The sequence below is a fragment of the Aythya fuligula genome, chromosome 2 (assembly GCF_009819795.1).
Source record: "Aythya fuligula isolate bAytFul2 chromosome 2, bAytFul2.pri, whole genome shotgun sequence".
Lineage (NCBI taxonomy): Eukaryota > Metazoa > Chordata > Aves > Anseriformes > Anatidae > Aythya > Aythya fuligula.
The window spans coordinates 552,594-577,879 of NC_045560.1; the positions used below are offsets into that span (position 1 = coordinate 552,594).

General features: G+C 56.4%; 4 protein-coding genes across 4 annotated transcripts; all 4 read left to right on the forward strand.

Moving 5' to 3' along the window:
- The first annotated feature begins 2,574 nt into the window (after positions 1-2,574).
- On the forward strand, positions 2,575-4,129 carry LOC116486729 (GTPase IMAP family member 1-like). Its single transcript, XM_032183172.1, has 3 exons — positions 2,575-2,617; positions 2,767-2,849; positions 3,225-4,129. The coding sequence occupies exons 2-3, from the start codon at positions 2,819-2,821 to the stop codon at positions 4,127-4,129; spliced, it is 936 nt and encodes a 311-aa protein (XP_032039063.1). The 5' UTR covers positions 2,575-2,617; positions 2,767-2,818.
- Positions 4,130-6,229: 2,100 nt separating this feature from the next.
- Positions 6,230-7,059, forward strand: LOC116486875 (GTPase IMAP family member 1-like). Its single transcript, XM_032183402.1, has one exon. It carries the CDS (start codon positions 6,249-6,251, stop codon positions 6,924-6,926), a length of 678 nt encoding a protein of 225 aa, XP_032039293.1. The 5' UTR covers positions 6,230-6,248; the 3' UTR covers positions 6,927-7,059.
- A 6,058-nt stretch (positions 7,060-13,117) lies between these two features.
- LOC116486358 (GTPase IMAP family member 7-like) lies at positions 13,118-16,365 on the forward strand. Its single transcript, XM_032182532.1, has 3 exons — positions 13,118-13,131; positions 14,377-14,422; positions 15,719-16,365. The coding sequence occupies exons 2-3, from the start codon at positions 14,401-14,403 to the stop codon at positions 16,363-16,365; spliced, it is 669 nt and encodes a 222-aa protein (XP_032038423.1). The 5' UTR covers positions 13,118-13,131; positions 14,377-14,400.
- Positions 16,366-21,701: 5,336 nt separating this feature from the next.
- LOC116486359 (GTPase IMAP family member 6-like) lies at positions 21,702-24,523 on the forward strand. The gene is given in 2 exon segments (XM_032182533.1): positions 21,702-21,722; positions 23,756-24,523. A coding segment is annotated over 1 exon segment (768 nt). The 5' UTR covers positions 21,702-21,722.
- Positions 24,524-25,286: the final 763 nt, after the last annotated feature.

Consider the following 25,286-nt stretch of genomic DNA (forward strand, 5'->3'; position numbering starts at 1 on the left):
CCTTGGCAGCCCCTGGCTCTTGTGCTTGTCCTTGGGTGTCCCCGGGCTTCAGAGGCTGAAGCCTTTGGGGTCCCTCTGGCCACGTTCCCGAGATGTCAGGAGCTCTTCTCCACCTCCCCGAGCTGCCGGCTGGGCAGTCGCTGCCATGGCGCTGCTCCCTGCGGCCAGAGGTTCCTGACACCCGGTGTCCCAGTGTCCCCCTGTGTCCCCATTCCCAATGTCCCTGTGTCACAGGTCCCTGTGTCCCAATGTCCCCATTCCCAATGTCCCTGTGTCACAGGTCCCGGTGTCTCAATGTCCCCGGGTCCCCATGTCCCTGACTCCCAGTGTCCTCGTGTCCCAGCATCCCCAGTCCCCATGTCCCTGTGTCACAGATCCCTGTGTAGCTATGCCCCCAAGTCCCCATGTCCCTGACACCCAGCGTCCCCTTGTCCCGATGTCCCCATTCCCAATGTCCCTGTGTCTCAGATCCCTGTGTCCCAATGTTCCCAGGTCCCCATGTCTATGACACCCGGTGTCCCCATGTCCTTATATCCCTGGTCTCCATGTCCCTGTGTCACAGGTCCCTGTGTCCCAATGTCCCCATTCCCAATGTCCCTGTGTCACAGGTCCCGGTGTCTCAATGTCCCCAGGTCCCCATATCCCTGACTCCCAGTGTCCTCATGTCCCAGTATCCCCAGTCCCCATGTCCCTGTGTCACAGATCCCTGTGTCCTGATGCCCCCAGGTCCCCATGTCCCTGACACCCAGCGTCCCCATGTCCCGATGTCCCCATTCCCAATGTCCCTGTGTCACAGATCCCTGTGTCCCAATGTTCCCAGGTCCCCATGTCCCTGACACCCGGTGTCCCCATGCCCCAACGTCTCCAGCCCCATATCCCTGTCACAGATCCCCGTGTCCCGGTGCCCCCAGTGCCCCCGGTGACACGCAGTGCCGCAATGTCCCGGTGACCCCAGGTCCCAGCGCCGGTGTCCCCGACCCCCGGTGTCCCTGACCCCCGGTGCCCGGCTCCCGGTGCCGTTCCCCGCACCGACGCAGGAGGTCGCGGCTCCACTCCGGGAGCTCCGCGGCCGCTGCTGCGCACCCGGGCGCCACTCCCGGTCCCGGCGGCTTTGGGGGACCGGAGGGTACCGGAGCCAAGCAGGTCAGGGAACCGCCGGGGGACCGGGACCGGGCGGCACCGGGGTCTGCGGGTTGGACTCCGGTCAGTGGGCGAACACGGGAACGGGACCGGGGCTGCGCCGTGCGTCCCGGAGCGGTGCCCCCCGTGCTGGAGCACCCGTGGGCGAGGCTGGACCCTGGTGGCGGCTGCCCCGTGGCTATGGCACGGCAGCTCTGCGCCAGGACCCCCCCAGAGCCCCCCAGCAGACACCGTGCGGACCCCCCAGCAGCCACGGGCAGCCCCGCGGGCATCCCGAGCTGGCCGGGCTGGGGACGTGCGGCCGAGAGGAAGAGGATGGGGAGGAAGAGTGGAAGAGTGCCCGAGCCCCTGCGGGGATGAGGAGGGGGGCGAGGAGGTGCCTGAAGCAGGAGCACGGGAGGTTCGCGGACAGAGCGAAAGTAAAAGCGTCCCAGGAGGGGGCTGGGGAGCAGGAAGGGGACGTGAAGGAGGCGCGCAGCCCAACGCCAGCAGCAGATCCAGGGGAGCTGCGGGGCAGCGTGCCCACGGGTGATGGTGAGCAGACAGGCACACCGCGGTGCCACGGGGACTGCACAGCCACAGGGAACCGCAGAGCCATGGGTGGAGGGTGCCCGGGCACCCACAGGGCTCCGGACTTGCCGCCCTGTATGGAGGGCCCCGAGCACAAAGTGGCGCTCGAGTGTCTCGGTCCAAAGCACGAGCAGCGTGCTGGGGCTGTGGTATGCAGGGGCTGGAGGAGGGGGCTCCCTGCGTCCTGCGAGGGACCTGGGCTTAGCAGAGGGGCCGGGCAGGGGTTGAACACCGGTTTGTGCTGTGCCACAAAACGTCCCCAGCTCAGGAGACTGCGGCCTCACACACCACAGCCTGGGTGGAAAAGGGAGCCTCCGGGTGTATTTGCAAGAGCACCAGACCAAAACTCCTCTGGTAGGAGGCTGCACCTCATCGTCTCGTCAACCTCATGACCGCTGAGGTTTATTTCCAGGCCATGCGTTCCCTCATTTGCACAGACCGAGCTTTCCCAGTGCTTTTGGAGAGGTCACCGTGGGGCCGAGGGGAGGCAGCCCAGGAGCAGAGCCGGACCCTCGGTGTCTGCAGCTGGGGCTGGGTGTGCCCCGCAGAGCATGCAGCAAACCGCCCCCCACAGCTCCGTGCCTCCCACGAGTGTTTCTGGGCTGTCCTTGCAGAGCCCCCGCCCCGTGAACCTTGTGCCTGGCCCTGCTGCACTCAGCTCCCGCCCCCGCAGCCAAAAACTAAAAGCTGGGGCCAGGCACGGGCACCTCCTGCCCAGGGACACTGCTGCACCCGAAGCCGTGGGTAGGTTGCAGGGGCTTGGTGCTCACCGGGTTTGCTCCCCAGTGCGCTGCGCGGCTCCAGAGTCACAGCTCAGCAGCGCAGAAACCGTGCAGCAGGTCCCTGGGGGGCTGCTTCTGAACGCAGGGATCGGGAGCAGCCGGCGTTGCTCTCCTACAGGCGAATGGTGCATGGCTAAGCCTGCTGCTGGCTGGGCTGGCGCTGCAGGCTCGGCCTTCTCAAGGGCTTTGTCACAGCCTGCCAGCGCCCTTATCCCCCAAGCCCGGCGGGAAAGCCTTCACCCTGCACGTGTGTTTGCTCTCTGTCCCCCTGCAGCCTGTGACCCAGCTCTGGCATCACCCTTCCTGCACTGACACTGCGGCAGAGCATGATGGCCAGCGGCTCCTGGGAGGATCACGGTAAGGGTGCAAGGGCCGGGCACTGCCCTGCCCCAGAGCCCCCTCGCAGGGGGGATCGGTGTCCTCGTGCCACCGCAGGCACCGCAGGGACTGGGCTCTCCTGGCAATCTCCCTGCTGGGAGGGGGTGGGTTTGGGGACAGAGCAGGCATGTGCCAAGCAGTGCCGTGCACGTGGAGAGGGGACAGGCATCCCTGGGATGGTGCGGGTATCCCTGGGGTGTCACGGGTATCCCTGGGGAGGTAAGAGCATCCCCGGGGTGGCACAGGCAGCTCTGTGCCCCTGTGCCGGGCTGTTTCCATGCATGACCCACCCCAGGCAGTGCTTTACACGCTGCTGCTGTCTTACTGAGCCTTTCCCCTCACTGATGCCAGCAGGCCAGGGGACCCAGGAGCACATGGAGCTGCGCCTGGTACTCGTCGGGAAGACCGGTGCAGGGAAAAGCGCAACGGGGAACACCATCCTGGGGTGGGAGGCCTTCGAGTCGCGCCTGGCGCCACAGGCGATAACACAGACGTGTGCCCAGGAGAGCCGGCTCTGGCGGGGCCATAAGGTGGTGGTCACCGACACCCCCAACATGTTTGACTCACCGGAGCACAGCGCCCGGTCCTGCTACGAGCTTGCCCGCTGCCTGCTGCTGTCGGCGCCGGGGCCGCACGTGCTGGTGCTGGTGACCCAGCTGGGCCGCTTCACGCAGGAGGATGAGGAAACCACCCAGCAAGTGTGGCGGGTGCTGGGGCGCGAGGCTGCGAGGCACACCATCGTCCTCTTCACCCGCAAGGAGGACCTGGGGGGCGGCTCACTGCAGCACTACGTGGCACACCCCAGCAACGCCGCCCTGCGGGAGCTGCTGCAAGTCTGCGGGGGACGGTACTGTGCCTTCAGCAACCGGGCAGCCAGAGCTGAGCGCGAAGCCCAGGTCGAGGAGCTGATGGTGCTGGTGCAGCAGGTGCTGGAGGAGAACCAGAACACCCCTTACACGAGCAAGCTCTACTCCCAGGCCACGCGGCTCCTCAGCCGCAGCGACGTGGATTTCGAAGAGAAGTGCGAGTGCCTCGCGAAGCAAGTGGAGCAGCAGCTGCAGGGCCAACAAGGATACGGCATCCTGGGGTTGATCAGACAGTGTGTGCAGGGGCTGAGGTGCATGCGATACATGCGGTGTCTGTGCTGCTGCTGCTGCTTCATTGTGGCAGCAAACCCGCGCATTGTGCGCTTTCTGCAGCAGGCGTTCTTCGGTGGTTGGAGGGCAGTTGTCCGGCAGTACAACCGCTTCTTGCGCTAGAAGCAAGAGTAGAACTAGAATACACTGTGCTGTACTACTTCTCTCAAGTAATTGCATTGTGTTGCTTAACAACATGGCAAGCAGCCGATTCCCCCTCTAACAGCACCGCAGTCCCCATATGGGCTGTGCCTCTCGGCACAAAACTGCAGCACAAAGCTTGCGGCTGCTGAGCGGTTTCTGCTTTGTCTCCAGCTCGATGCCAGGGATGTGCCCAGGGCATTGCAGGGACGGCTGCGGACCTGGGGACACGCAGGGCCATAGCCAGGCAGTGGCTCCCAGGAAATGCCCTCGTCCCCTGCATCAAGCCGTGGGGCAGTCCCGGGTGCTGCCAGGAGAGCGCAGAGCATCCGGGCAGAGGGGAGCAGCACCCAGCAGAGGGGACCCATCCCTGAGCAGCTCTGGTGGCAGCAGGTTGAGGACAGAACTGGTCACATTCCCCTCACTGCCATGGGCTGAGATCACCTCATGTCCCCGCAGGCTGGCATGGGATTTGGGGAGCCACCTTGGCCTGGCACGGGGGTGGAGGGGTGAAGGACAAGGGGCACAGGGTGATGGGCCAGTAGGGACACCGAGGGACACTGGCAGGGACCCAGCCCTTCTTCCTGCTGCCCCTCAGGTGCTGCTGCTGTTTCTCAGGGGATTGAAGCCACATGCGCAGGTTCTCGGGGATCCACGTCACCGAGGTAGGACCCAGGGCAAAGAGCATCCTAGGGACAGGTGGGACAGGTCGGTCACACGTACGTGACAGCAGAAATAGCCCTGGTGGCAGCAGTTCTGAGCATCTGAAACCACCAGGAGCTTTGACAGGGAAGTGCCGTGACACAGGATGAGATGCCATCCCACTGCAGGTGCCCTGACCCCAGGCTCACGTGCTGTGGAGCTGCACACAGGCACAGGCTCCATTTCTCATGCGCACCTCCCTGCCTTCAGGAACACGGGCTGCTCTGCGCTTCTCTGCAGTTTCATGCTTTGCTGTGATCACTGACCTGTGGCGGAGAGACCCCGGGGGGGTGGGAGCAGGGGTCGGAGCTCTCACTGCCAGCTCTGCAGGTGCCTGCGGAGCCAGGGAGCACCATGAGTGTGGGGAGAAAGAAGTACAAGGTACTGGCAGGGAAATTTGCCACTTGCAACCTTTGCAACACTTAAGAGGCGTGCAGGGTCCGTCCCAGCCCCTGACCGCGGTGCAGGCTGCAGCTGCCTCGTCTCCTGCCCCTTCTTCTGTCAGGGCTCTGCCTCCAGTCCCACCAGCAGCAGGAGAAACTGCTTGAAAACTAAGCACAGATCATCGCGGGAGTTAAATAACTCTGAGGCCGGACTGTTTCTGGAGGAAGTACAGGAGGTAGCGTTAGAGCTGTCTGAACCTCCAGGGCTGCACAGAATCGAAACCAAGCTGGGGGCTGGTGCGGGAGGAGCCGGTGCTGCCCTTGTGGCATGAGCACAGTCTCCAGGCTGACACCGGCCGTCACCGCTGTCACTTCCTGGTGGCTGTGAGCGTCCCACGGGGACAAGGCGAACGCCAGCGCAGGACGTGCAGGAAGGTACGGGCGGGAGGCCAGGGGCTGCGAGGCTCCGTGCCGGCGGGGAGGGCTCCGAGGGTGCCTGGGGACCTGGCACAGGGCAGCGGGGCAGGGAAGTGGCTCTTCCCCTTGTCCCCTCCTCTCTCTTTCCCTTCTCCCCACTCCTCCCTCCCCTTGCTCGGCGTGGGCACAGCCCCAGCCCGTTGGAGTCCCTGGGCACCGTGCTCAGCCCCACGCGGGTCCGCGGCTGCAGGAGTGTCACTGCCCTGAGGGTCCCTGCCACCACACTGCCCCCCCCATGATCCTGCGCACACTGAGTCTGCCTTGCTGCTCTGTTTCCCCACAGCACCTCGCAGTTCTGGCTTTTATTTTGCTTTTTACTATTTTCTGCTGCTTTCCAACCCCATTTGTCCCGGTGCCACTGCAGCCTGACCCAGCTGCAGCCCCCGACCCCTTCCCAAAGCTGGGGTAAACAGAGCCCCTCAGCCTCCAGCATCTGGGTGCCTGCTGACGGAGCCCTGGGTGTCTGCTTTTGTCTCCGCAGCCAGGCCGTGTCCATCCATCGTGTCCACGTGCTGCCCGGGGTCGGCGGGGGCTAGGAGATGAGGCTGATCCTGGCCGGAAAAGCTGGGGAGGGGAAAAGCGCCACGGGGAACACCCTCCTCGGGAAGCGTGTCTTTGAGTCCAAGCTGTCCACCCAGCCAGTGACCGTGAGCTGTGCGAGAGCACAGGGGCACTGGGACGGCAAGGACTTCACGGTGGTTGACACGGCCGACATTTTCAACCCCGAAGGTGCAAGCAGTGAGGTGCACCAAGAAATTATCCAGTGCATCAGGCTGTCCTCCCCGGGCCCCCACGCGCTGCTGCTGGTGACCCAGCTGGGCCGATTCACCCAGGAGAAGGCGAAGGCCGCAGAGAGACTGCAGGACATCTTTGGAGCTGATGTTCTGGGGCACACGATTGTCATATTCACCCGCGCGGAAGAGCTGGGGGAGAGATCTCTGCACGACTATGTGTCCTGTGCTGACAACAAAGCTCTCCGTGAGCTGATCAAGAGGTGTGGGAACAGGTACTGCGGCTTCAACAACCGGGCAACTGGAGCCGAACGGGACCAGCAGGTCGCAGAGCTGATGGGGATGGTCCGCTGCATGGTGCAGGCGAATGGGAACAGGTACTACAGCAATGAGATGTACCTGGAGCCCAATTTAACAGAAGAGCAGGTGGAGTATCACATGTGGAGGTACAGTTTAGGCAGGATGAAGAGGGAGTGGTTCAGCTGAAGGACAGCTCTCCTGGCTTGTGGGCTGATAGTCCTCATCATTATTGTGATTACCCTGGGTTTCGTTATTGCACGGCTGCGATGAATCCCAGTGTAATACACAATAAATGTTTGTTCGTTGTCTTGTATTATAAAAACAAGGAGTTCTGTTTGAGGAGCGGGAGTTGCGAAAACTGCCTGCTGAAGTAAGGAGCTGTATAATGCTTGGCTAGACACTATGAAAATTCTTTTGCTTAATGTAACAAAAAAGAGAACCCCCTCCCCTTCTCTCCTTCTGCATCTCAGTTGCCTCTTTTGTTCAAAGACCCTGCTGCAAAGCTCATGGAACCATCTCCTGGTAAGTTGCTAACCTAGTGTATCAACATCCTGCCTTCCTGTCTCACGCTGGGCCAACATGACCAAATAAAAAAAGAAGTTGAACCAGAACGCCGAGGAAGACTACGGCCTTCATCTTCACGACCACCAGAGGGACAGAGACGACCCCCTAGCAACAGTGCGCGCAGTCGCAGAATATCCCAGGATGTGCTGCGTAATCCCGGAATTACCAAGATATAAAAAGGGACCCTGGCGGGGGTGAGGCACGCGCCGTTGGCGGAGCCGAGACTCCCCGGCTGCCCAGCGCTGTTTTGCTTGCTGTTGCTTGCTCAATAAATTCCTTTCTATTATTAATGCAATGCTCTCTGAAAATTAGTTAAGGGGGCAATTTATAACACCCAGCACCACAGAGTCACTGAATGCCTGGGGCTGGAGGCCCCTCTGGACACCACTCCAGCTGCCCAGGACCGTGTCCACTGGGTTTTGGACATCTCCAGGGATGGAGACCCCAGCACCGCTCTGGGCAGCCTGTGCCAGTGCTCAGACACCCGCACAGCAAAAAAAGACTTTCCTGATGTCTCAGCGGGCGTCCTTGTGCCTCCAGCGGTGCCCATGCCCTTGTGTCCTGGCTCTGGGCACCCCACCAGGTGTTCACACACACAGACGGGACCCCCAAGTCCCAGTGTAATGGAACCAACTCTCCCTTGGAAACGAAGAGGAATTGTCTATTTTTATGGACCTTCCCTTTAATCAGTTATCATATATGTAGTACAGGACAAGAAATATGTTTAACTTGTAACCTAGGCTCCCTTTGATCAGGGACAGAATGCTCCTTCTGGGAGAAACCAAGGAAAGTTGCCAAGAGCAAGTAGCCTGAGGTTGTGCTTCGGTGACATGTGGCCATTGATGGATAAAAGGGGTTAGGGTGCTTCATCGGGGAACACCACCAAGGACCCCCACAGAAAGGAAGGCATGCGCAGAAGTTCCTGAAAAGGAGCCATTAAGAATGATGCCACATGAGCACAAAACTCAAGTAGATTAGAATGAATTTGTATTAGATCGCTAGAATAGTCATGAATTTCATGTCTCCATGGAGCCAGGAAGTCGACATCGGCTGTGCTTGATCTGTGGAAAGTGCACCGAGCTCTGAGGCCTGAATAAAAGCAATATCTCTCCTGAGTGCGTGCGAATTGGCTTATTGCACACTGGGTGAAGGATCATAGAGTCATAGAATGGTTGGGGTTGGGAGGGACCTTAAAGATCATCCAACTCCAACCCCCCTGAAACAGACAAGGCTGCCTCCCCCCAGATGAGGTTGGCCAAGGCCCATCCAGCCTGGCCTTGATCACCTCCAGGGATGGGGCATCCACAGCTTCTCTGGGCAGCCTGTGCCATTGCCTCACTACACTGATAGTGAAGCGTTTCACAGAATCACAGAATCACAGAATTTCTAGGTTGGAAGAGACCTCAAGATCATCGAGTCCAACCTCTGACCTAACACTAACAGTCCCCACTAAACCATATCCCTAAGCTCTACATCTAAACGTCTTTTGAAGACTTCCAGGGATGGTGACTCCACCACTTCCCTGGGCAGCCTGTTCCAGTGCCTCACAACCCTTTCAGTAAAGAAGTTCTTCCTAACATCTAACCTAAAACTCCCCTGGCTCAACTTAAGCCCATTCCCCCTCGTCCTGTCACCAGGCACGTGGGAGAACAGGCCAACCCCCACCTCGCTACAGCCTCCTTTAAGGTACCTGTAGAGAGCGATAAGGTCACCCCTGAGCCTCCTCTTCTCCAGGCTGAACAAGCCCAGCTCCCTCAGCCACTCCTCGTAGGACTTGTTCTCCAGGCCCCTCACCAGCTTCGTCGCCCTTCTCTGCACCTGCTCAAGCACCTCCATGTCCTTCTTGTAGCGAGGGGCCCAAAACTGAACACAGTACTCGAGGTGCGGCCTCACCAGAGCTGAGTACAGGGGGATGATCACCTCCCTAGCCCTGCTGGTCACGCTGTTCCTGATACAAGCCAGGATGCCGTTGGCCTTCTTGGCCACCTGAGCACACTGCTGGCTCATATTCAGCCGACTATCCACCATCACTCCCAGGTCCTTCTCTGCCTGGCAGCTCTCCAACCACTCATCTCCCAGCCTGTAGCTCTGCTTGGGGTTATTGCGCCCCAGGTGCAGGACCCGGCACTTGGCCTTGTTGAACTTCATGAGTTGACCTCAGCCCATCTGTGCAGCCTATCCAGATCCTCCTGCAGAGCCTTCCTACCCTCGAGTAGATCGACACACGCACCTAGCTTGGTGTCATCTGCAAACTTACTGAGGGTGCACTCGATGCCCTCGTCCAGATCATCGATGAAGATATGAAAGAGGACCGGCCCCAGCACCGAGCCCTGGGGAACGCCACTAGTGACCGGATTCCTCCTAATGTCTAGCCTAAAGCTATTTTCTTTTATTTTATGACCATTCCCCCTTGTCCTCCACCACCACCCCAGGTCCTTCTCCCCAGGGCTGCTCTCAATCCACTCCCCACCCAACCTGTATTTGTGCTTGGAATTTCCTCAGCCCAGATTAAGGACCTTGCACTTGGTCTCGTTGAACCTCATGAGGTCCATGCAGGCCCACTTCTCAAGCCTGTCCAGATCCCTCGGGATGGCATCCCTTCCCTCCAGTGTGGGGGCACAAAGTCAAATGCTTTGCACAAGTCCAGGCAGATGATGTCAGTTGCTCTTCCCCAGTCATCAGTGCTGCAACCCCTTCATGGGAGGCCACCAGATTTGTCAGGCATGATATGCCGGATCTGCTCCATGATCTTGCCAGGCATAGAGGTGAGACTGACTGGCCTGTGGTTAACCAGGTCTTCCTTTTTCCTCTTTAAAAATGCGGGTTTTCTTTCCCCTCTTCCACTTAGTGGGAAGTTCACCGGATGGCCACGACTTCTCAACTATGATGGGCAGTGGCTTAGCAACTCCATCCAGTCTCGGGGCGTGGGGCTGCTCCACGCCGCTCGTGCTTGGGGCAGCAGCAGCACCCTGGAATTTGCTCAGCGTGGTGCTTTTAGTCCCTCTCCCTGGAATAGGGCGGTGGGAGCTCAGCGCATTTACAGGAAAGGCCAGTTTGGCAGAGCTCTGGAGTGTGCAGGCTGCAGAGAGGAGGGGAAGGACACGGGCTGAAGGACACAGGGCTCTTCCGCAGGTGGCTGTGCGAGCAGGGGGTTTGCTGCTCACTCTGTGGATGCCTCTGAGCCACGGAGCGCCCGCCCCGCCTGCAAACACGCTGGGGCTGCGAGCCTGGGGCTGCAGGTCCCCCAGACAGGCTTTTCCCGTAAATGTGCTGAGCTCCGGGCAGTGCAGAGAGTGAAACTCAGAGCAACGGGAGGCAAAGGTAACCTGAGCTCGGCTCCCTGCTTCCTCTGCCCTGCAGCAGCACTAGGGCTGATTTCCTGAAAAGGGCTGGAGCTGTGCACACACCACACCTCTGCGCGCCTGCACAGACTTTGGGCAGCCCCTCTTCAGGCCGGTTTTGCTGATTACAAAGCTCTTTCTCGCCATCCCTGCCCACCCCATCCTCACCTGCAACCTACCCTCTACCTCCTCCACCAGGTTTTCTGGTTACTTCTTTTCTGGTAGGGCTTACACGGATTGTGGTGATCTCCCCACCTGGCGATGTTTTTACCGCATCATCCGGTTACGATGGAAGTGGTGGAAATGTTCCGGTCATCCTCCCCCTCCGTCAGCAGCAGGAATTGGGCCAGAGGTTTCCTGCTTACACCTCTAGCCCCGTCTGCCTGCAGTCCCTGCTGTGTGGCTGCTCGTTGTTCATGCCGCAATGGGACCGCGACTGCGTGGGGGTGGCAGGGGACGGGAGCGTCCCAGCAGTGCAGAGCTCCAGCCCCAGCTCCGGGGTGGAAGGCGTTTAATGGCTGCTCGTTCTTCTTCCCATCTCGCCCCATGCCCACCTTCCAGGGGTCCCCAACATCGTGATTGCCACAGCTCTGCCTCCGAGGAGCAGCCACTAGATGGACCTCGGGATTCACCATGTGCTCTCGTGGGCAACGGGAGCGTTTTCCAGCACCCTTGGTGCTGGAGGCGCAGCCACCCCATACATTTAAAAACAGAGCCATTACATTTCAGTTTGTGGACACTGTTATATATGGAGTGGTAATTTGTGTCGAGAAAATGGTTGATATTAATACAGAAGGGGGAGATTTTGGAATGTGGCCATGGGGGTTGGAAAACCTCATGGTTGAGATAACATTAGACTCCTAACGACAAGGCCATAAGGAATATAAAAGAGTTTAGAGGGAACAAAGAAGGGTGGTTCAGGAGACTCCATGCAGTCTGGGGTTTCTTTTTCTCCAGCTGGTTCTCTTGTTCTCCAGCCATTAAGGCGTGGATGTTTCTGGGTGTTTGCTGTTGTTGTTAAATTCAAAGTTGTCTGACCAATGAAAAGTTGTTTGGAAAAGAACTGCTGTGGAGAGAAGGGTAGAAGAGGGGAGCCTGCCCTCAAGATAAAAAAAAAAAAGAAGGCAACATGAAGTTACATCAATAAAGAAGCAGGAAAAAAGAAGTGAAGACGAACAGGCTGGCAGAATGGAGACCAGGATGGGAGCAGGCACATTGATCGCCTCATGAAGATAGGTTCGGCCAGACTCAGCAAACCGCTCAGAGAAGCTCGTACAGAAAGTTGCTGGAAATAGGCAGCACTGGAGCTGGAGAGAAGCTCGAGCTGAGAGAAGCGGACCTGTGCACACAACTGCCTCTTGCTGGTCAGCAGTTGTGCATTATGGGGAATCATATGTCCTTAGGAACAAAGACTGTCCTGATAGCCTTACAGCTTATTCTCCTTATTAACAATCGGACAGTTTATGAGCCTGAAATATGGGACCAGACTGAGGTGAAGGTGTGGGACTCTGCAACTAAAAATGACAAGGTTGCGGTGGGATTGCTCGGCACCTGGTGAGCAATCTCTGAGGCCTTAAAGAGCCATGTGGAGCCACAGTCAGAAACGTGTGGCTTGCCAGGTAGTGAGGGAGCTGCGGGCTCCTTTACTGATCCGACTGCTACGCCATTACCATGGGCCCCTCTGCTGCTACAGCCATCGAAGGCCTTTGCTGTTACGTCCCCTGTTGACCTGGACGTGCCTTTTAACCCAGGCCTATTGGCCTTGAAAAGGAGACAACTTAAAGCAAGACATTGTTCAAAAGGAACGGAAAATGGAGACTCTTAAGTTATGGAACTTAAAGGATTGTTTACTTGGTTACCTATCCTGATTGTATGTATGTATAGGCATACTCGGGTTATTATGTAAAGCAACGTTCTGTATACATGTATTTAGAATGTTTGATGTTCGTGTGTGCGTGTTGGTAGAGCACAGACTCCCCGCGCACCCAGTGCAGTTTACTTGCCTTTTATAAATATTCTTTTACGTTACTAAATTCAGAGTTGAGACTTCATTTATAACACCCAGCCTGGCTCCAGGAAAAGCCTCCTGAGCCTGATGAGCCCTGCTCTTGTCTGGGGGAGGAAGACAGCGCGGACGGATTGTTTGTGAGAAAGGAGCGGTGGCGAGAAGTACTCAAACTAAAACGCCCTTCATCGGGAGGAGCTTTTTTGCCTTACTTGCTCAGTTCAGAAACTTTCTGTTTCTGTTCTTGGCGACCAATGACTTTGCACATGATCTAGCTCCTAACCGGCTCGTACACGGTCATTTGTTCAACAGAGCTGGTTTGCATGTCACCAAAATCCCCTCCTACTCCCGCTCCCACTAAATGCTGCCAAACTTCACAGGCAGCTGCCACACTTCAGCCAGTGCACCTACAGAAGAAGACCTGTCACCATCAGAAGCTGCAAAGTTCAGACGCGGGGACAAAAGCGCACAGGTGCCTCTGGTGAGTTGTCTGAAATGCTGCTACTGTCATTCCAGGGAGAGCAAAGAAAAAAAGGTTGTAATGCCTGCTTTCAGGGAGGGGGTTATTACTTCCTTAAGTAAAGTTCAGCCAGTATTTGTTTCCAAGTGAGAACAGAAAGTCCCTGGAGAATGGAAATCCTGATTGCATTTCTGTAAGGGTGATTTAACAAACTCCTTGTCTTCAGGAGTGTCTGTTCTGGTAGCACTCGCTGGGTCCTCGCAGGAGCGTTGACTTCACAAGGGTGTCTGCACCATAGGAATATCAAAAGGGTGAAAAAGTTCTCTGACCTGCCTTAAAGTTTCTAGGAAGAAATTGACTCATTTAAGTTACAATCAAGCTTTTAAATATATTTCCCCCTAAGCATACCATATGAACCTGTCACATCCTTTCTGATTACTGAAGCCATTCTTAATTTTTTGCTTGTTTTGTGGACAGAACAGTCTTCTTGGGGGTGTTAAAATGTAGTACCAGTACCAGCATTTTTTTTTAGCTGTGGTTTGTTCTACACGCCGGTTCTGTTGTGGAATTTCCCAGCTGACACGGGTTCTAGTTGTTTCACTGCACATCTGTTTTTTACCGTGATGCCGACGGACCCCGCACACCGCTCGGGGCTGGGACAGACCCCGCACACCGCTCAGGCTCAGGGCTGGAGGTTCAGGTGCCAGATGAGGGCACTGAACTGACGGCGATTCTGGGGAGAGGCTCCTGCTCCAGTTGGTGGCCGTGCACGTCCTCTGAGAGCTCAGCAGGTTTCCCAAAGCACTGCAAGGGCTGCCAGTGACCGAGCTGAGTTCCCCTGCCAGCTCCTCGTTCCCCAAGGCGTCGGGACCCCCTCCCAAGCTGAGGAGGAGCAGCCCTTGCCCGGGCTGTCCCCATCTGCCACCACGGTGCAGCGAGGCCCAGCCACGTTCTCCTGCCCCTGCGGCCCCTGCTCCTGGGCTGTGCGGGGCTGGCAGAAATGTGCCCTGCCCTTGGCATGGGGTGCGGGGCTGCCAAACGCTGCTCCCTGCCTCATGGGGTGCGCAGCCATCTTGTGGGTGCGTGTGTGCGTTTACCCTCGGCTATACAACCACTTCCTGCAGGCACACACAGCAGGCAGCACGCACACACTGGGTGTGTTAGCGACCCGACAGCCTGGTGACCATCATCGGCCTTGTTACCCCTGTGGGGGGAGCATGGGAGACTTTGGCAAACCTCGCTCAAAATCCCTTATTCTTGTTTCAGGCTTCCCCTCGGAGTGGGCTCAAAATGGAAGATGCTAAGATGGAAGGTGAGCTCCTTACCCACTGCATGCAGGCAGCCAGAGCCTGGCCGAGCTTAGAGTCCCATGGTCACAAAGCCACTGAGTGGCTGCCCCCAGCCCCATCCAGCCTGGCCTTGGGCACTGCCAGGGATGGGGCACCCACAGCTCCTGGGGGCAGCCTGCGCCAGGCATCACCACCCTCATAGTAAAGAATTTCTGCCTCGGATCTAACCCAAACCCACCCTCTTCTACCTTAGAGCCATCACCCCGTGTCCTATCCCTACACCCCCTGCCCAAGAGTCCCTCCCAGCCCTCCTGCAGCCCCTGCAGGCACTGAGGGCTGCTGTGAGGTCTCCCCACAGCAGAATTTCACAGAATTTCTAGGTTGGAAGAGACCTCAAGATCATTGAGTGCAACCTCTGATGTGACACTAACAGTTCCCACTAACCCATATCCCTAAGCTCTACATCTAAACGTCTTTTAAAGACTTCCAGGGATGGTGACTCCAGCACTTCCTTGGGCAGCCTGTTCCAATGTCGAACAACCCTTTCGGTAAAGAAGTTCTTCCTAACATCCAACCTAAAACTCCCCTGGTGCAAACAGCCTTCTCCTTTAGCAGCCTCCTCATTCAGTCAGCCGGGTGCAGTACTGCTGAGGGTGAGGCTGGGTTTGCGTCCTCGTGCAGCCTCACGCATGCTTGTGCACGTGGTGCACGGGCCCTCTGGGGAGGCCACGGGCTTGAGGATTTCCCGAGGCTGCCTCTCCTCTTCCCACTCCTTAGGCTGTGCTGTGCCAGGCTCAGGGCAGACGGGGCATCAGCCATTGGTTACAGCCGGAGGCACAGCGCAGGGTGCAAAGTCCTGCCCCAAAACCTCGCTATCTGTGTGCCTGAGCCAGCTTTGGCCCTGCTGGGGCTGTGCAGGGCAGGCGGAGGGCCTGGGGTGATCCAGCACAGAATCCAGTGGGTGTTTTTTGCTCAGCACGTGACTTCTTGTAAAGGGAGTGCTTCAGCCCGGCCGTTTGAGCACTCTGTGCATTCCTGGGCTGCTGGGGAGCTGCCGCATGCACTTCTACTTTCTCTTTCTGCCTTTGGAAGAGGTCTGGGTGCTGGCCTTCTGAGGCAACCTTGTCCATACTCCCCTGGGGTCCCTCGTGTTGCTCCTGATGGTCCCTGGGGACCACTGCTGGGGCCGCTAACCCTAATTCCTGTGTTTTTGCAGTAAAAACCCTTTCCTTCTCACCCCTGGGAGCGTGGCATGCAGGGGATGTCCTGGCACCACAGGGCTGTGGGGTTCAGACACGTGTCTCTGGTTGTTCCCCCAGGACCCAAGCTGAATGTCCTGCTCGTGGGCAAAACTGGAAGTGGGAAGAGTGCGACAGGGAACACCATCCTTGGGAAGAAAGCATTTAAATCTATGGTGTCACCATCTTCAGGGACCAGGAGCTACAGTGCAGAGAGTGCCTCATTCCGTGGAAGAGAAATTGTTGTTGTCGATACTCCTGGCCTTTTTGACACCAAGAGAGACAATAAGGAAACAGCTGAACTGATTGGAAATGCTCTTCGTCACTTTTATGGAGGGGTGCATGCTATCATCCTGGTGATGCAACTGGTCTGCGTCAGTAAAGAAGAGGTGGAAGTGGCTGAGTGGGTGACAAAGATTTTCAATACCGAAGCACAGAAGTACATGATCCTGTTATTCACCCGAGCAGAAAATCTTGTGAGTCCAGATGATATCCACGGTTTCGTGAAAAGTAACACACACCTCAGTGGGATTGCAAAAAAATGTGGAAATAGGTACATTGCTTTCAGCAACATAGCAACAGAGCAGAGAAGGAAACAGCAGGTTGCAGACCTCATTAAAATGATTGATGAGATGGTAGAGAAGAACGAAGATGCTCCGTGTTACACGCGAGAAATGCTGGAGGAATATACACAGACGGTTTTTGGAAAGTATTGTACTATACTCTAGCCAACAAGGGTTTGGGCAGACGGGCGATGTTTCCTCTCTTGTGCCTTTCCTGCCGTGCTCTGAAGATCACTCTCTCCTTCCTCTCTTGATGTTTCCTCCTGTCCCGTCACTGACCTACCTTTTCCCTTGGCCCGTGCCATTGCTCTCCTGACAGGCTGCGAGAGTGCAATGGGTGTCTGGCGACGTGTAATTCTCCTCTGCTGCTCTGTTGTGCTGGCAAGCCGGAGACCTTGGCTGGGTGGCAGAGAGCTGCACTGCCCTGCTGGCAGCACCACTGCGCTGACTCTCTCCTCCCTGGTCTGAAGACACGGCAAGCTGAAAGCAACGGGAACATCAGGACTGTGAGATGTGCCCCCTCAGAGCACAGGTCAGCCTGGAGCAGTGCTTTCGAGATCAAAGCCTCTTGTCCTCCCCGTGGCAGCCAGGGCTCTAGGAACTTCTCCGGGCTTTGGGAAGGTTCGTGGTGCCAGCCTTGGTCCCTCTGCAGTGGGATGCTGCTGGTGTCGCTGGCTGTGCTGCCCCTGCCTTCGCTGGGCAATGCGAGTAATTGTATGTGATCGCTGGGTCTACAGAAGCTCATCTAATAAATGCTCATCTAATGCTCATCTAATAAATGCCCATAAAAGCCCATAAATGCTGAGCCTTGCTGTGTGGAGAGGCGCCCTTCAGTGCACTGTGACCCGCAGTGCTGAAACAGCCGTTTGGGAGGGTGGAGAATGGTCCAGGTGCATTCAGGATCAGGCCCAAGCTGCAGCTCCCCCCAGGCTGGTGTTTGGTGGTGGCCATGAGCTGTGCAAGGGCACGAGGTCTCACTGCTTGCCAGGCGAGTGCAGCAGGCAGGGGAAGCTCTGTGGCCAGTCCTGAGCATGGGGCTGGGGGAGTGCTCGGGAGGGGGCTGCCTGACTCACCCCAGGTTCTTCTCCCACCCAGAAAGGCTGCGGAAAGCAGCCTAGGAGGGGGGAGGAATCCCAGAACGCCAGGCTGACCTCTTCCTCAAGCGATCACAGCGAGAGAAACTGCTTCAGAGCTAAACACAGACCGTGCATCTCTGCAATTAAATAACTCTGAGGTTGAATTGTTACTGGAGGAAATACCAGAGTTAGTGTAATAGCTGCGTTGTAGGTAGCGCTGTATGGGTATCCGTGTGTGTAAATGTACCAGTGACCTCCAGTGGCATAAGCAGTATCATTGCTATCCTAAAACCATCCCAGCGTGTCCTGAAGGCATCCAGTGCTGACTCCTGGCTGTCCCCATCCCTTGCATGACAAGAGGAATCACAGAATCCCAGAACCATCTAGACTGGAAGAGCCCTCCAGGATCACCCAGTCCATCCTCTCATCTACCACTAACCAGTCCTCCCCTAAACCGTATCACTGAGCTCTACATCTAAACGACTTTTAAACACCTCCAGGGACGGTGACTCCACCACTTCCCTGGGCAGCCCATCCCAATGCCTCACAACCCTCTCGGTAAAGAAGTTCTTCCTAATAGCCAACCTAAAGCACCCCTGGTACAACTTTAGCCCCTTCCCCCTCATCCTGTCACCAGGCACGTGGGAGAACAGACCAACCCCATCTCGCTACAGACTCCTTTAAGGAACCTGTAGAGAACGATAAGGTTGCCCCTGAGCCTCTTCTTCTCCAGGCTGAGCAACTCCAGCTCCCTCAGCTGCTCCTCAAAGGGAAGGGGCAGAAGAAGTGTGTTGGAGGGGTTGGGGGCTGTGTGCCACAAACTGCTGGAGACTCTGAGGGCCCCAACACATTGCCACAGAGGTACAGAATACTTCTGCTGACCTGGAAGAAGGCTTGAAATGCAAGCAGCCCTGTAATAATTCTGCACCGCTTGCTTAGAATGGCAAGAAAATGAGCATTTAACCTTAGGATTACGGCAAAATGCAGGCCCTGTGAGCACCTCCACCCGGGGCGTGTCTGTTGCTGTGTTAAGAGCAGCAGCAGTGCTGTGGGTAGGGGGGTTGCCACAAGAACAAGCCAAGGCTGCGCCTGCTCCGCTCCTCTGCCACACTTCTCATTTCCAGCCAATTTTTGCATTCAAACACTGGAGCACAGGCAAGGGGGCCCGGGGAAGCACGCTGGGTTAGAAGCAGAGCAGCACTGCGAGGCTAATGCTGAAATGCAGACAGCGAAGTGGACAACTAACCCCAAAGTCACACCTCCAGAGCTGCACAGGATCGAAACCAAGATCTGGGCTGGTGCGTGGGTATTTGTAGGCTGCCAAGTGTCCGTGCCAGGAGGCTGAATGCTCTCCTGTGCCTGCACCAGTGCTGGGCACAGTGGTGCCAGCAGCCACAGCCTCTGTCTCTGGGAATGCTGCTGCAGCAGCACAGTGTCGCAGCAGGGGGGTCTGGACAGGTGGGGGCTGCTATTGGGATCCACGGGGTTCTCCGTGCCCTTTGCCAAGCCCTGCCGGATGTCCCCATGGGAGGAGCTGGTGCTGCCTGCGCCTTGTATGCCCCCCTAATGCCATGAGGGCCATGCTCCAGGCTGCCAGTGCCAACGCCGCCACCAACACCACTGCCAATGCCACTGCCACTTTGTGGTGGCTGCAAGGGTTCCACGGGGACACTGCCTCTGCTGCAGCGCAGCCACACTGGTGAGGGCAGCGTGGAAGCTGCTTGAAGACATGGCAGAGGTGGCGAAACTCTGTGCTGCCGGGAGGGTTTCAAGGTGGCCCAGGGCACGCGTGTGCCTGGGTGCTGCAGGAGCCTCATGGGGAGGGTGCTGCTTTCTCCTGCAGCCACCCAGGGATCTGGTGTAGAGGCCATCCCTTTAAAAGATCGAAACCCAAAACCTTTTTCATGGTGATTTGCAAAGCAAGTAACTGGTAAGTGCTTCACATCCGTGAGTTGTACATTAACTTGGCAGTTTGGTTTCACTCTCGGTACATAACCAGTATGCGCGCCTTGTTTACTGATAAGCTTTTGCTCAGTCAGGTCCAACGCCTCCCGGACACCCCTTGTTCTGACTTCAGGACTTGCAATTCCTCCCTGAGGGGGAGGAAGGGGTTGCTTTCCTATCTGCACCTGGCAGACCTTGATATTTACCATCCCAGAAATGGTCTATAAACGTATAGATATATTTATGCATGTATGTGTGAATGTATACGTATATGTCAATGTTTTGATTCCAGTTGGTCCTTAAGGACAATTGACAAAGTCAACTCTAAGACTCCTAGATGTGATGCACATTCTGATTACATACTGAACTTTAACCCAAACTGTTGTGTTAATTTATGACTCTCAGACATGAAAAGCATGCTGATTACTTAATAACATGGAATGATCGAATATCTGAGCTAGAAGGGACCCACAAGGATCATCGAGTCCAACTCCTGGGTCCCCAAAGGACCAGCCCCTGTGTGTGACAGCGGTGTCCAAACGCTCCTTGAGCTCCATCAATCTCGGGGCCGTGCCCATGCCCCTGGGCAGCCTGTCCCAGTGCCCGACCACCTCTGGGTGCAGACCCTTTCCCTAACCCCCAGCCTGACCCTCCCCTGTCCCAGCTCCATGCCGTTCCCTCGGGTCCTGTCGCTGTCCCCAGAAAGCAGAGCTCAGCGCCTGCCCCTCCGCTCCCCTCGTGAGGGAGTTGCAGGCCACCATGAGGCCTCCCCTCGTCTCTTCTCCATGCTGAACAATCCAAGCAACTTCAGCCGCTCCTCATATGTCTTCCCCTCTAGACCCTTCACCACCTTTGTTGCCCTTCTTCGGACGCTCTCTAACAGTTTTTTATCTTTCTTGTACTGTGGTGCTCAGAGCTGCACTCAGTACTTGAGGTGGGGCCGCACCAGCGCAGAGCAGAGCAGGACGATCACATCCTTTGACCTACAGTGCTGTCCTTGATGCAGCCCAGGATACGGTTGGCCCTCTTGGCCACCAAGGCACGCTGCTGGCTTATGCTCAGTTTGCTGTCGATCCAAACCCCCAGAATCCTTTCTTCTGGCTGCTCTCCAGCGTCTCGTCCCCCAGTCTGTATAACCAGGGTTGCTCTGTTGCCCTTTCCCAGGTGCAGAATCCGACACTTGCTCTTGTTAAACTTCATATTGTTGAATGGCAATGACAATGATCTAGCTGACACCAGCTAGTTCTCAGAGTACTCTGGGACGAATCCCATCAGGCCCCATTGGCTTGTACGCATCCAGGTGGAGCAGCCAGTCTGCACAGGTTGAGGGTTAACTGGGAGTTTGTCATGCTGGCTCTCACCATCCCCCAGCTGTGGGTAGCTGGGGCCTCAGAGCCCATCATTGGTGTTCAAGACAGAGGCAGAGGTGAAAAATGCGTTCAATGTCTCTGCTTTGAATATGTCCCTCATTGTGAGGCGACCGTGCTCATCATCTATCAGACCAACGTTTGCTCTGCTCCTCCTTTTCCCATTAATCTACTTCAAAAAGCCTTTCTTATTGTCCCCCATGCTGCTGGGCAGCTTCAACTCTAATGCAGCCTGTGCAGAGCCGGGAGCAGCTCGTCTGGGCTCGGTGTCAGACAGCTGTCGGTGTGCCCCCCTAGCCCCAAGACTAGCTCCGGCTTCCCCGCCAGGCCTCGACACCACGGTGTGGGCAGCCCACGGCCCCAAGGCCCCAGCAGCGGTCCCCTGGGACCATCAGGAGCAGCATGAAGGCAGAAAAAGAAAGTAGAAGTGCATTCTGCAGCTCTCCAGCAGCCCAGGAATGCACAGAGTGCTCAAACGGCCGGGCTGAAGCACTCCATTTACAAGAAGTCGCGTGCTGAGCAAAAAACACCCACTGGATTCTGTGCTGGATCACCCCAGGCCCTCGGCCTGCCCTGCACGGCCCCAGCAGGGCCAAAGCTGGCTCAGGCACACAGATAGCGAGGTTTTGGGGCAGGACTTTGCACCCTGTGCTGTGCCTCCGGCTGTAACCAACGGCTGCTGCCCTGTCTGCCCTGAGCCTGGCACAGCACAGCCTAAGGAGTGGGAAGAGGAGAGGCAGCCTCGGGAAATCCTAGCCCCTGACCGCGGTGCAGGCTGCAGCTGCCTCGTCTCCTGCCCCTTCTTCTGTCAGGGCTCTGCCTCCAGTCCCACCAGCAGCAGGAGAAACTGCTTGGAAACTAAGCACAGATCATCGCGGGAGTTAAATAATTCTGAGGCCGGATTGTTTCTGGAGGAATTACAGGAATTACAGGAAGTAGCGTTAGAGTTGCCCGCAACTCCAGTGCTGCACAGAATCGAAACCAAGCTGGGGGCTGGTTTGGGAGGAGCCGGTGCTGCCCTTGTGGCATGAGCACAGTTCTCCAGGCTGACACCGGCCATCACCGCTGTCAGTTCTTGGTGGCTGTGAGCGTCCCGCGGGGACAAGGCGAACGCCAGCGCAGGACGTGCAGGAAGGTACGGGAGGGAGGCTGTGGTGTAAATGCCTGAAGTAACTAGGAAAATAAAACTAACATTCACATTTTTAAGGAAAAGGTACAGCATTGAAGAGGCTTTCAGGGTAGGGCATAACTGCTTTATCAGAGCGTTCCCTAGGCTCCCAGCCTTAGATGCTATCGCGCTGGGGAAACTTGGTGTGCTAGCTCTAAGGAACAGCACGGAGCATAGAGTGGAGTGGAGACACCACGGCTAGGCTCTGTAATCAGATGGGACCTCGATTGTTCTTGTGCACAAAGCTGCACTTTTTGCCACCCTAAGCCAAAGACCTGTCATGTTTTGACAAATGCTGTACCCTAGTGTACTTTTTGCTCATTATAATATCATTATAATACCAAAACACACCTCCATCCCAAAAGCTACCCGCCTCCAAGGTGCGACCACCCCTCACTGAGCATGCGCTTTGAATTCCTCGGAGCCTATTACTTTAAACGGAGACGGGAAAACTTTACACCAATCATAACTAAGATATGCTTGACTAGAGCCACTCAAGCTCCACCTAAAAGATAGAAAATAATATAAATTGGCCCAAGAGAAAGGGGATGTTAGGGAAGATACCACCGTCAGGGGAGATACCATCCCGAGGACAACATCCTTAGGACCTCCTGACTCTTGGGATCAGTCGACGGGCTGAGCCTCTCTTCCCCCCCCATTGGGACGCCTTTGGGTGAGATCTGAATACTTGCTTATAAACCTCTATAGAGTCTTTGATCCTTTTAACGCGTTTATTTCTAGGCTGCGCACCTGTAACATCTGTAAACACCTGTAACACCTGTAACATCTATAACATCTGTAACACCTGCAACATCTATAACATCTGTAACATCTATAACATCTATAACATCTATAACACCTGTAACACCTGTAACATCTATAACACCTATAACACCTATAACACCTGTGTATTTTATGCATACTAACTTGCTTTTGCAGACAGTCACTATCGCCGGCAATCCAAAAGAACCTGATTATCTGTTGCTGTAATAAACCATACTTGATTGCATTGTGATAACTCTCATTGAGTGCAACGAGGGTGAGGGTGGTTATCCGTGATAGTTCAGTGTTCTGAATCTAACCAGACCCCCAGGCGGTTAATGCATTTTTGGTGAATCTCCGAACGGACCCCCAGATGGTTAATGCGTTTTTGGTGAATGTCTGACTGGACCCCCAGACGGTTAATGTGTTTTTGGTGAATGTCCGACTGGTTCAGTAACCTGAATCTGACCGGGCCCGTAACGGTTAATCAGCTACACCCCTTAACGCGACAGAGGCCAGGGGCTGTGAGGCTCCGTGCCGGCGGGGAGGGCTCCGAGGGGGCCTGGGGACCTGGCACAGGGCAGCGGGGCAGTGGGAAGTGGCTCTTCCCGCTGTCCCCTCCTCTCTCTTTCCCTTCTCCCCACTCCTCACTCCCCATGCTCTGTGTGGCCCCGGCCCCAGCCCAGGGGAGTCCCTGGGCACCGTGCTCAGCCCCAAGCTGGGCCGCAGCTGCACGAATGTCACCACCCCAAGGGTTCCTGCCACCACCTGAGGGTCCCTGCCACCCCGCTGCCTTCCCCTGTGTCTGTAATCCTGTGCAGACTGAGGCTGAGACTGAGGAAACAGACCAGTGGCTCTGTTTCCCCGCAGCACCTCGCTTTTCCAGCTTTTATTTTGAATTTCTGTTCCTTGCTGCTGTCCATGCACTGCTGTGGCTGCACACGCGGCAGTGCGATCCATGGGACCCCGTCTGTCGCAGTGCCACTGCAGCCTGACCCAGCTGCAGCCCACGAGCCCTTCACACAGCGGGGGCACACAGAGCCCCGCAGCCTCCAGTTGCCAGCAGTGAGGCTTCAGAACCATCGCCGCTTTTAGTGAAAATCCCTTCTGCTGTCAGTGATGCTCCCAGCATCTGGGTGCCTGCTGACGGAGCCCTGGGTGTCTGCTTTTTTCTCCGCAGCGTGACCGTGGCCGTCCGTCGTGTGTACATGCAGCCCGGGGTCAGTGGGGCCTTGGAGATGAGGCTGATCCTGGCTGGGAAGGCTGGTGGGGGGAAAAGCGCCATGGGGAACACCATCCTCGGGGAATGCGTCTTTGAGTCCAAGCTGTCCACCCAGCCAGTGACCGTGAGCTGTGCGAGTGCACAGGGGCACTGGGACGGCGAGGACTTCACGGTGGTTGACACGGCCGACATTTTCAACCCCGAAGGTGCCAGCAGTGAGGTGCACCAAGAAATTATCCAGTGCATCAGGCTGTCCTCCCCGGGCCCCCACGCGCTGCTGCTGGTGACCCAGCTGGGCCGATTCACCCAGGAGGACGAGGAGGCCGCAGAGAGACTGCAGGACATCTTTGGAGCTGATGTTCTGGGGCACACGATTGTCATATTCACCCGTGCGGAAGAGCTCGTGGGGGGGTCTCTGCACGATTATGTGAAGTATTCCAAAAACAGGGCTCTCCGCGAGCTGATCGAGAGATGCGGGAACAGGTACTGTGGCTTCAAGAACCAGGCAGATGGAGCCGAACGGGACTAGCAGGTCGCGGAGCTGATGGGGATGGTCCGCTGCATGGTGCGGGTGAATGGGGACAGGTACTACAGCAATGAGATGTACCTGGAGCCCAATTTAACAGAAGAGCAGGTGGAGTATCACATGGAGATGTACAGAGCAGGCAGGAAAAGTATTGGGTTTTTCAGTCTGTCTTACAGGAGACCTATTGTGATTTGTGGGATGATTCTCCTTGCCATTGCGGTTGGTGTCATTATTTTTCTTATTTGGTGGGAGCGATGAATCCCAGTACCACAGAGCCACTGAACACCTGGGGCTGGAGGCACCTCTGGACACCGCTCCAGCTGCCCAGGACCGTGTCCACTGGGTGTTGGACATCTCCAGGGATGGAGACCCCAGCACCGCTCTGGGCAGCCTGTGCCAGTGCTCAGACACCCGCACAGCAAAAAAAGACTTTCCTGATGTCTCAGCGGGCATCCTTGTGCCTCCAGCAGTGCCAATGCCCTTGTGTCCAGGCTCTGCGAACCCCACCAGGCATTCACACACACAGACGGGAACCCCCGAGCCCCCTTCCCCAGGCTGAGCAGCCCCAGCTCCCAGCCTCTGCCCGTCTTGCAGATGACTCCTTGTCCTGGTGCAATGGAACCAACTCTTCCTTGGAAAAGAAGAGCAATTGTCTATTTTTATTGAGCTTCCCCTTAATCAATTGTCATATATGTAGTACGGGAAAAAAAAATATGTTTTTCTTTTAACTTAGGCTCCCTTTGATCAGCTACAGAATGCTCCTTCTGGAAGAAACCAAGGAAAGTTGCCAATAGCAAGTAGCCTCAGGTTGTGCTTCGGTGATGTGAACATTTTGAGAATCAAGGTTGTATTTTTGCAATAGAAGTTGTTTTTGCACTGGAATATCCACTAACCTTGCATATTCAAATGTGATTGTGCAGCCATTGCAGCAGCATAGCACTAGTTAAGCAGATAAGGGGAAGGTCCCACTGTCCCAACATAAGAAACAAAGCTATGAAAAATGGGAGGAGTAGTACAAAAT

What these genes read in the sequence shown, in the direction of transcription:
- LOC116486358 (XM_032182532.1), top strand. Translation starts at nt 14,401, where the DNA reads ATGGAAGATGCTAAGATGGAAG. An exon ending in GGAAGATGCTAAGATGGAAG is followed by an intron (nt 14,423 to 15,718) that starts GTGAGCTCCTTA and finishes TTGTTCCCCCAG; the next exon opens with GACCCAAGCTGAATGTCCTG.
- LOC116486729 (XM_032183172.1), top strand. Translation starts at nt 2,819, where the DNA reads ATGATGGCCAGCGGCTCCTGGGAGGATCACG. An exon ending in CGGCTCCTGGGAGGATCACG is followed by an intron (nt 2,850 to 3,224) that starts GTAAGGGTGCAA and finishes TGATGCCAGCAG; the next exon opens with GCCAGGGGACCCAGGAGCAC.
- LOC116486875 (XM_032183402.1), top strand. Translation starts at nt 6,249, where the DNA reads ATGAGGCTGATCCTGGCCGGAAAAGCTGGGGAGGGGAAAAGCGCCACG.